This window comes from Sinocyclocheilus rhinocerous, unplaced genomic scaffold (genome assembly GCF_001515625.1).
Source record: "Sinocyclocheilus rhinocerous isolate Xijiao unplaced genomic scaffold, SAMN03320098_v1.1 scaffold542, whole genome shotgun sequence".
Taxonomy (NCBI): Eukaryota; Metazoa; Chordata; class Actinopteri; order Cypriniformes; family Cyprinidae; genus Sinocyclocheilus; species Sinocyclocheilus rhinocerous.
The window spans coordinates 265,535-277,032 of NW_015638928.1; the positions used below are offsets into that span (position 1 = coordinate 265,535).

The following is an 11,498-nucleotide window of genomic DNA, read 5'->3' on the forward strand; positions in this document are numbered from 1 at the left end:
ACTCATCTGTTTAGCTGTGCATTTATTGAATGAGCACTGTGCGATGTCCGAACTGATTGCACTGTATTGTATGTATAATCATTTTTATTCTTAACTGTTTTAATTCATTTGAAATTTGAAGAGATATTCACATAGAAAACGGCTATTTTAACCTGTAATATTCTAAAATATTACTGTATGTTTTTAAAACCAAACAATAGTATCAAATAAAATAATATTAGAGACTGAGTAAGATCAAGCAATTTTTCATTAATTTTTTTCCTGTAATCCTGCGCACGTGTCTTTAATGTGTCAAACATGTGGTCGCAGGGTCATCTGGTCCCGTCGGATGAGATCACTGTGTATTACAGCAGTCAGCCGGCGGGGGAATACCTGGATAAAGTCATCCAAGCACACACAGACTTCATCTTGGCCACGACTAAAGCTCCTCTCAAGCCCTATCCAGTGGCCCAGAATGCCAGTGTGATCGTCCAGGAGAAAACGCAGGTGACGCACTGATTGATGCTGAACTCATTTAGAGATGCACAGACACTGATCCACTCTGTCACTCTGAGACTGTGCCGTTTCCTTCTCTTTGTTCTCCTGCTAATACCAACATTTGATATCTACTAATACCAGCCTGCAAATATGCATATGCTTTACAACTCTTTAAAGATTTAACATGGAGAAAGCATCATGCATGACTTGATGCAGACCTAAGTAACAGAATAGTAAAGGTTTGTATGTAACGGGAATATTTGCTTCACTGTTTAATTCACTGCATGTACAGGAAGATAAGAGCTAATGAACTATTGATGGTGTATACACTTGAATTATCATCACAAGTCAAGGCACATATTCCAGCATGTTTTCTGACTGCATTTCTATATTCATTCTCCAAATGTTCCACAATCACATGGCAGTTAGGGAAAGAAATAATGAATAACTCAAATCAACACATACGAATATAAATAATGACACAGAAAGCTGAGCTCAGCTGTATGAACACTATGGCAACTTTTTTTCCTCAGTGTTGCAGTTAGTTACTCAGTTAGTGCCGGGGTACGTACCACATAGTGTATGTAAAAAAAAAAAAAAATTTTATTAATATTTAAAATAAATAAGGTTGGCTGAACAGCAACGTTTTCAGTTCCATCCCAGCTCTCATACCTCAGTTATGATACTAAATACACCACTGAATATGTGTGCTAGTAGACTCATGCATCACAAGCATACTAAACCAATTACTGAAACACACACAAAATGTCATGTATAGGCAGATCATCTGACACAATATTGACTGATATGTTATTTTTAATAGCCCTAAAAGGATGGCATGAGTGCATGGCTAGACTTTTGGGGTTTTATTCAGTTTTATTTGTCACTTGTGGCATAGTGGATCTGGGCATATTAACAAATTACATCTGTTTTCCTCTCATATTATAAACCCTATACCCTAAAATACATAGAATGTATTTTTGAATAAAAATGTGTTGAAGGGATCGTTCACCCAGAAATGAAAATCAGCTGTTCATTTACCATCCGAGTAAGGCCATCCGAGATGTAGGTGACTTGTTTTCTTCAGTACAACAGTAAAGAAGATTTTTAGCTGAAACTGTGGTGATTCTTAATATGCAATTCAAAGGCTACGGTCACTTTGAGAGTAAAAAAAAAAACATATACAGGGTCCTTAAAGTCTTAAAAAGTCTTAAATTTAGTTGTATCAAATTTAAGGCCATAAAAAGTCTTAAAATAAAAAGTGTTATGATTTCAAGAGGTCTTAAATTTGGGGATGGAAAGACCAGAATTGCGATATGAATGTGATGATTTAACTTCAAAAGGCAATGATTTCATTAAATAAACATGAGCGCTGCTGCTGCATGTTTCAAAGTCCTGTGGTGCGCTGCTTTATGTTTCTGCCGTTACCGGGGAAAGAGTTATGTTTCTGCCGTTACCGGGGAAAGAGTTATGTTTCTGCCGTGCCAAAAGCACCACCTGCTGGCAGAGAATGAATGTGCATTTCCAATAAGGCTGCTGTTTTTGTTCAGACCAATGCGAAAATGGACCCATGTTTTTACCCCGTAAACACACAGAGCTCATTCTGTGTTAATCATTTAAAAAATCTAAACAGTAAAATGTATTTATATGTTATTTAATTAATATAATAATTTATTGATAATAACAAGAGCCGCTAACACTAGCTTTCTCTGTTCTTTTTCTATTCTATCTACTTTTTTTATTTTTATTTTTAATTATAAAAAAGAGCCTCTAACACTAGTATTCTCTATTCTTTTTCTACTCTTTTGACTTGTTTTATTTTTATTTTAAAAAAGGAAGACTCTCGTAACGCTAGCATTCTCTATTCTTTTTCTATCTACTTGTTTTCTTTTTATTTATTATATAAAAAAAAAAAACTTGCTATGCGAACTGTTAAGCTAACTGATACTTGTTATAGCACTTCCGTATTATTGCTCTTTTGTTGATTTTGATTGCTTCTATTGTCCTCATTTGTAAGTCGCTTTGGATAAAAGCGTCTGCTAAATGACTAAATGTAAATGTAACTGTATAAACTAATATAATAATTAATACTTTTGACGCATCCATTTTCTTAAAAATTGTTTAAAGGCTGAAATGTAAAGTGTATCATTTTATAAAACTTTTTGTTTTTGTGAGAACTTGTATCTGAACTGTAAATCATGATTTTTACAGTCATGTTACTATATACATCTCCCCACCCCGCTCATATGGTATTAATTTTATTTGTTCGGGTCTTAAAAAGTTCTTAAAGTCTTATATTTGAGCTTAAAGATCCTGCAGAAACCCTGATACAGACAACACAAAATTGACCTGTGGCTCCTGGCGATATATTGAGGTCAGTGCAAGAAACTGAACATCACTTACAACATTATTACCTGTAATCCAGAGCCTCAGACAAACGAACAGCAGATTTTTCATTTCTGGGTGAACGATCCCTTTAAGAAAAGAGCACTCCGTGCATGTTGTGCTGTGTCTTTAGAATGCATTAGTCAGTCATCCTCAGAAGGATATGTTGTGCACTGGGTCAGGGTTGTGATTGTTTGTGTGGCAGCTGAAAGGCTCGGATCTGGAGATAACTATCGTGCGAGGGTCCTCCGTCTCCAGAGCGCTTCTGACCACCGCGGCCTGCGCTTACGTCAACCTCAGAGTCACGCTCAAGGACAGACAGCAAGGTACGTCACCCGCTGGAGTTCAGACTCGATCACAAGTCCTCCTAGAGCTTTAACTCTACAAACTTCAAACTCAGCCCAGATCTTCAGACTGATCTGAAGTTAGTTGCTATGTCTTTTCTAACTGATCGGACTTACGGTTTTCCTAAAAATGAAGATTAAAAATCATAAAAATCCCATAGACTTACATTGATGGAATGTTCAGATGAGCCAAGACTCATCAAGCTCCAACTGACAAACATTCAAATGTAAACAAACTGAAGCCCATTACACTCCATTAAGCTGCCCTTCTATGTACTATTTCCAATCCATTTAAACTCATTCAAACTCTAATATTTCTATCTATCTATCTATCTATCTATCTATAGCTATCTATCTATCTATCTATCAACTTCATAGCAACACTCTAGCAACTATCCAAACCAACCTAGCAACCACCCTGAGTACCTTAGCAACCACATAACAACACCCTAGCAACCACCCCAAATACCCTAGCAACCGCATAGCAACACCCTACCAACCACCCAGATTACCTTGGCAACACCCTAGCAACCACCCCAAAAACCCTAGCAACCGCATAGCAACACCCTAAAAACCACTCAGGGTACCCTAGCAACCGCATAGCAACACCCTACCAACCACCCAGAGTACCTTAGCAACACCCTAGCAACTACCCCAAATACCCTAGCAACCGCATAGCAACACCCTTGAAACCACCACGGGTACCCTAGCAACTGCATAGCAACACCCTAGCAACCACCCCGGGTACCCTAGCAACCACATAGCAACACCCTAGCAACCACCCCAGGTACCCTAGCAACTGCCCTAGCAACCACCCCAAGTACTCTAGCAACCGCATTGCAACGCCCTAGTAACAAAACCGAGTACCCTAGCAACCGCATAGCAAACCCCTAGCAACCACCTATCAACACCCTAGCAACCACACAGACTACCCTAGCAACCGCATAGCAACACCCTAGAAACCACTCTGAGAACCCTAGCAAATATCTATCCATCCATCTATCTATATTGTTTATTTAAACTTCAGACTTCTTCAAATGAACAAGCTTATAAAATTACTTCAAATAGGTCAGACTTTCTCAAGCCAACTTCAAAGTTTGTTCACAAACTTTACTTGTCTAGCATTGCTGTACCGCTGTGATGAGAGGGACACGTGTAACTGAGTGTGTTTCCGCTCCGCTGTCTGCGCTGTAAACACGGATTGTTCTCTCAGAGCCGTCTCCATTCATGTTTCTCTCAGAGGGTGTCGTTCTGCTGGAGAACCCCAAAGGTGATGACACACTGGACGTGGAGCGGCTCAAGACCGTCTGCTGTAGTGTTTTTGGACTCAACGGCGCGCCTCTGACCATATTCAATGGGAAGACAGGTGAGAAAGATCACCTCCAGGCTCAAAAACACCCAGAATGCATCACTAGTCGTACTGATACGGGGTTTCGAATGACCAATATACTGATATATCGCATACAGATGCAAAGTGAGGTCCAGAAGTCAGAGATGACATTGAAAATTTGGGATAGGTTTCATTTAAAACTGGGAATTAAAAGAAAGTGCTGTATTGCTAGACATTTTTGCAAGCAGATAAAAGGAAATGAATGTCATTGGTCATGTGACTCTTTGTACAGACCAGCTCTTGCTAGACAACATGCTCATCCTCACATTCTTGTTTTATTTTCAGTTCACTTTTCAAACTGTGCTTACTCTAATTTGCAGTAAAACGTGAAAAGATAATGATATAAGAACGTTATAAATGTGATAGGATTTGCTGTAGTGAGCGCCTCAGAGCGCTTCAGTTCACAGTAAATGCAGTCTGCTCCATCTGTGAGTGTTCTGCGAGTTTAACACTCATCTGAGAACGCAATGCATGCTGGGTTCACTTTATTTACGCGTTCACATCATTTCCTGCACTCTTGTACACAGATGATCACAGCCTTTCACCAGTGTTTCACCAGAACTTTAAACCCGAGTTCTTTTAGAACAAAAAACCCCCTTAGCTGCTATAAATTCACTGTAAACCACGGCTTCACTGGGGTTATTGCTTTTATAAAACGGTTATTCCATATACGTAGTAAGGTTTCACAAAATAAAACCGAGCAAATAAAGTGTAATGATATTAATAAAAACAGTATTCTTCCACCAAACAATGTAGTTCCTCAGAATCAGTTGTGGTTGCAACAAAGTGGTTGCCGAGCAACGCGCAAATGTAAACAAAGGTGTATGTTACTTTGTAGAGTCATTTACAACAGCTTCGAGCGCGGCTCAGCCAATCAGAATCAAGCACCGGAACTATCTGTTTTAAAAGCAGGGGTTTTGACTCATAATATATGTGCAGATCCACAGGTTGTGGTATCTATGTTTGTTTTTTATCTAAAGTAGTGCACTCATATTCAGCTTATGAATTCTGTCATTAATTAGGAGTAACGGCGTGGTTTCATTTAGGTCAGGGTTTATTTATTTGGCCATCTGTCTTTGTTTGGAGTTTAGTGAAGAAGTGGAGTGTGTTTTCAATCAGGTCATTGATTCGTGAACTGGTCAGTGTTTAGTCGTGTGTGTGTTTAGTGTTTGTTCTCTTCTTCTGAGTTTTCCCACACTTGCAGAGAGTGTTGTCACGAGGCCATCATTCGAGTCATTTGAAGCACTCTTCACATGTAAGATGACATGCAGCTGAATCGAGTCGGACCTCTGACACTCATTTGGACTTTCCATATTAGCAGATGTTCCTGAAAGGGTTTGAAGGGAAACATGAAGGTGCTGGAGCCTTCAGTCACGTGTGTTTGTCTCTTTCAGCGCTGAACGCTGAGACTGACCTGATGTCCCTGAGCGGGAAAACACTGACGGTGACCTCGGGTTCGAGTCCTGCAGACGCGAGCAGCTCCGACTCTCTGCTGTGTCCATATGTGAACCTGCAGCTCATGAACGCCAGTCCAGCCGGTGAGTTTCACTCGTCACACATCTCATATATACACACAAACATATACATATCACTCCTAACCTCCATACATATAAAAATTAGGGCTGTCAGTTTAACACGTTAACTTAATTTATTAGTTATCAAAAAATAACGCGATTAAAATATTTTAACGCAATTAACGCACTGGCCCCGCCCCCAGACCTGTACGTCATCTTATTAGTTGACTGTTAACAAATATGATGCAGGACAACAACTCCATAAATGCAGTTATGCCCTAAAATTCAAGATATTGGGGCAAACAAAAAAGCCTGTATGAGTTTTTGTCTCATATATATATATCATATGATAAGCGATATCACACCAGCAGCGAGAGCAATATCACACGAGTGCTGTTTTTGTCACGAAGAACACAAAAGCAAATGTGATTTTATACAACAGTTCAGCAAATAATAAATTAATATTGTGCTTTTTGTTCAATTTTGCCAGCGAAAATATTACCTATAAAGCCACAGCAGAATTGTTGTGCATCTGTGAGCAACACAGCAGTGTTTAGTTTGTGAATGAATCTGAGTTTTGAACGAATCATGTGAATCAATGATTTAAAGAGAGAGTCGTTTACTGAATTCCTGAATGAATCAGCCGTTTGAATGAATCGTCAAGTCAAGTCACCTTTATTTATATAGCGCTTTTAACAATACAGATTGTGTCAAAGCAACTGAACAGCATTAATTAGGAAAATAGTGTGTCAATAATGGAATACATTTATCGCCACCTGCTGACAGTTTTAGTTTCTTCTTTAGAGTATCATTTCATTTATTAAAATAAATTAAAATAAAAAACATTAAAGGTAAAGTTCACCAAAAATAAATAAATAAATTATGTCATCATTTACTCACCCTCATGTTGTTTTAAACCTGAATGACTTGCTTTCTTTTGCACAATATAAAAGAAGGTATTTTGAATAGCCTACTGTTGGTAACTAAGCTGTTTTAGTCAGTAGTGACTTTCATTGCATGAACAAAAAATACTGAGATGTTTCTCGTATTATCTTCTTTTATGTGCCATACTTTATGTTAGGCTATTGTAGCCTAAACATTTAACACAATAATAGCTTTAGATTATCTTTTGGGGGTATTTTCACAGCCGGATTTAGTTTGCGATTAAGTAGATTAATTAATCGCAGCACCCTGTAATTAATTATATTAAAAATTTTAATCGACTGACAGCCCTAATAAAAAGGAATAAAAACTATAGACCTATTTAACAAAATAACTAAAACAACCAAAACAAAATGCAACAAAAATGTACATGAAAACATAAAATATAACAATAAAAGCATACAATATATTAATAAAAACTATAACAGTGTCTCAGGGATGCTGAAATAACACTGGTCACAAATGGTCACACACACTGGTTTAAATTAAGATGCTCCCTTTAGAAGGCAGGTGACCATGGAGTGCATTACATTTCTATCTATTTTATTTTAAATCTGTTATGAAACACTTATCACATGTCCTGAAGAATGATTTCATCACGACCTTGATTAATTCTTCAAGCGGGAGTTTAATATCGAGCGTTGGAATGATCTGAACAAGTGGGTGGGAATTATGAATAATAATTAGATGATATTCAATAATGATTGCCTGTAAGTGCTAACATGTTAGCTTTACATCTAACTGACTGGGCCTGAGTTCGTTTTGAACTTTGCCGAGCAAAACAAAAGTCTTAAAATATACTGATTATTGGTATTTGGGGGGCAGGTGATAACCATGTGTGCCATTGATTTTGTGTGTTGGGGTTTTTGTGAATGTTAGAGATGTGCTTGCTTGCTTAACACAAGTAGTTAGTGAGCAGCCAGTTAACTAACTATTTATTTTTATAAATTCTGAAACCTTTTTGTTAATTTTCTTAGGTTCTTAGGCAAAAGTGTAAAGCTTAATTTTTCTTATAATTTTCTTAATGAGGATGCACATCCAGAGACACAGTGGAAAGCTGGGTGTTTTGAAGCGTGGTGTTGCAGTAGACGTGTGTGTGTGCGCGTTTTTGTGACAAATGAGGACATAAATTTGTATAATGACAAGGGTATGACAGGTATTACAAGGAGAAGGTGACTTATGAGGACATTACCCCATGTCCCAGTTTTTCAAAACACTTATAAATCATACAGAGTTAGTTTTTTTGAGAAAGTAAAAATGTAGAAAGTTTCCTGTAAGGGGTAGGTTTAGGGGTAGGGTTGGTGTAGGGCAATAGCACATACAGTTTGTACAGTATAAAAACCATTACGCCTATGGAATGTCCCCACGATTCACAAAAACAAACATGTGTGTGTGTTTGTGTGTGTGTGTATGTGTGTGTATGTGTGTGTGTCCTGTAGAGTGTAAGACTGGAGACGTGGCCATGCTGCTCCTAATGAACCCAGCGGGGAAGAACGCCTTGCACTTCCCTGATCTGCTGCGTGAAGCGGCTAAAGTCTTCGGCCTGAGAGGAAGAAAGCTGGCGCTCTGCCTGAATGAAGAGCTTACAGAAGGTGAGGAACACGTCATCTCTCATTCACTCACACTTCATTTCAACATGTGCTTGTCACACAGCAATTACTGAGCACTATATATATATCAGCTACATGCTCTCACTATAGGGTTAGGGTTTGGTTTAGGGTTGGTGAGTTGCTTGTGATTCTGCATAATTTACTGTTATTACTGTAGAAAGTTCATATTCTCGCACACAGTGATTAGGCAGAAGTCTTCTGAAGCAGCAGTGTCATTGATCTGTGTCAGTGTGATCACCATACTAACACTCAAAAGTGAGCAAATACTGTCCCTCTTACTGATATTAATAATATATACTAATATACTGATACTAATATCATAGAAAATATGATTGCGGTCTGCTGTACATGCCAGATATCAAGAGTTCAAATCCACAAATCAGAGCTTCTTTGTTAAAAGGATACATTTTCCTGGTGTTTTCCTTCATTTTTGCATTCTGGCAACCACTCGTAATTACAGAAGCACCGTCGATGATCTGGAAACACAGACAAATAAGTAAGATAGAGATGAGATCTCAACTACTGTGTTTGGGATTAAATGCACTCACTCAACCGCTGTTGTTTTAATAGAGAAACACTATTGCAAGGTGGAATTATTGAAATTACTATTTGGAATTTCACTGTTATAATATTTTTGTGTTTTTCCAGTTTTCATAACGTGGACAGAGAGTGTGCATATCTAAGTCTCTGATATTAACTTCTATAATAAATATCCTGTAATAAATCAGTACACTAGATCAGGTCAAATTAACCGTGTGTACGAGTCCACATTCTGTTGCTTTGTGTTTACTGGTGAAAGTGCAATACCTGAAATGTAGAAGTAAATTTCTCAAATGACAACAATCATTACGATTATAATTTTGAGCAAAAATAATTTGTATCAGTTTAACCATTATATATACAGCATGATGAAAATGTGACAAAGTTTTCATCGACTAAAATGCTCAGACATTTAGTTGACTAAAACTTGACTAAACAAAAACAGGACAAGCATAACTAAAAAGCACATTGGCAGAAATGTACTGAATTACAATTTCAACTAATTCAACACTAGTTCTGCCCAAGTTGTGTTCAAAAGCATTATTAATTACATCATTGGTTTTCAATTAATCGTTCAACTGATTAGTCATGTTTCTTTCACATCACAGTCTGAATCTACTGATTATGTAATATATTGAGCCAGAGCCGCACAATTGAACGGATAATAATTGTTCATCAGTGAATTCTCTAACACAGCATTTCTGTGCCAGTGAATGAGATGCAATTCCAGATGTGTGTGTGTGTGTGAGTGAGTGTGTGAGTGTGTGAGTGTGTGAGTGTGTGAGTGTGTGTGTGAGTGAGTGAGTGAGTGAGTGTGTTCGAGTGAGTGTGTGTGTGTGTGTGTGTGTGTGTTTGGGGTTGATTTAGTCACATGCTCTCACACTTACTCCACTGGAAGACACCTTCACTCCCGATCTCCAGACCTAAGCAGTAACTAATCTGTAACCAGTTCCCCGTGTGTGGGGAGAAAAACAGAATCTACAGAAGCTAAATATATAATTCCAAAGTTGTCTCAGGAGTTCCCGGACAGGCGCAGGTTTCCTGTGGCCGAGAGAAGCGCTGCTCTCAATCCCTCGTCTTCCTCCACGGCACATCAGTGTTCCCGTAAAACACCTGCAAATGAAAGACACGGTGCGCATTTCTCCTCGTTCCGTTTTTCATCTCAGAGCCAGAACCCTGTTCGTCCTTGAACATCAGACTCATGCTGTTCATCTGAAGCCCAGCAGATCAGAAGAGAGTTTGTTTGTTTGCTGGTAGAAAGTGGGTCATATCCCAGAGGCCTCTGCTGTCAGACGCTCAGAGCAAGATGGCCGTCGTGCGCTCAGGTCTTCCTGCTCAGAGACGACACGAGTCCGTCTAGCGTTTCATTCAGAGCGCAGACACTGGACTCTTTTCATACAAGACGAGAAGAAAACACCGACTGCAGGGAGCCGTCTGAGCACCCTAGCCACCCTAGCTTTCTACAGACAAACATGCCATGCAGTAGCTCACGCTTGCTTCCGAAGACGTACAAATGCAGTGTGCTGTAATGTTGAGTTGTTGGCCGTGTCTGATTGATTATGGTTGTGTTTCAGAGCTGGAGGCGTCCTCTCTGCACACTCTGAACACCAAGACCCTCTTCGTCAAAGTTCTTCCTACAACAGCAGAAGCCTAAGCAGATCCTCAGCAGCAGCTCTTCCTCCTCGCGTCTGTTTGAGAAGATGGGTTTGGTGTTTGTAATGGAAAACTCTGGGAATCTCTTCGTGTGTGTTGATTGATTAATTAGACGGGAGTAAGTGAAGATTATAACTGGAGCTGTACTCTGTGGGGAAGCTTTGAATAAACCTCGAGTTGCAAATAAAACCTTTGAAATGTTCATTTATCTTTATCATCTTCAGAATGGGTATCCATGCAGTGCGTGTTTGCTTACACGGAGAACAGATGCGATAGAAATGTTTCTTAAAAGAATACTTTAATAATCATGATCAGTGCTGCTGATAATGTTGTTCCAAACCCAAAAGACTCTCATTCATCTTCAAATGACAAATGAAGATAGTTTAATGAAACCTGAAAGATTTCTGTCCCTCAATTGAAAGAGTGTAGAACCATAACATTGATGTTTCAGAATGTTATCCAAATGAATCCAGAACTTCATTGGTCAAGCAAGTGCATTTGAACCCTCGTTGACCATATTTGATGTGCTGAAACATATATTTGAAATGTGTTTGTAAGTGTCTTTATTTGCGTTTCGAAGATGAACAAAAATCTTATGGGTTTGGAGTAAATGATGGTAGAGGTTACTTGGATGTAATGCAGG

At 38.7% G+C, this 11,498-nt stretch overlaps 1 protein-coding gene across 1 annotated transcript in view; it reads left to right on the top strand.

Moving 5' to 3' along the window:
- iars1 (isoleucyl-tRNA synthetase 1) overlaps positions 1-11,044 on the top strand; it is a 102,003-nt gene extending 90,959 nt beyond the window's left edge. Inside the window, exons 29-34 of the mRNA XM_016565274.1 lie at positions 310-486; positions 3,068-3,188; positions 4,447-4,572; positions 5,991-6,134; positions 8,492-8,644; positions 10,777-11,044. Of these exons, the coding sequence (XP_016420760.1) occupies positions 310-486; positions 3,068-3,188; positions 4,447-4,572; positions 5,991-6,134; positions 8,492-8,644; positions 10,777-10,856 (801 nt within the window). The 3' untranslated portion in view covers positions 10,857-11,044. The remainder of the gene's footprint in view (positions 1-309; positions 487-3,067; positions 3,189-4,446; positions 4,573-5,990; positions 6,135-8,491; positions 8,645-10,776) is intronic.
- Positions 11,045-11,498: the final 454 nt, after the last annotated feature.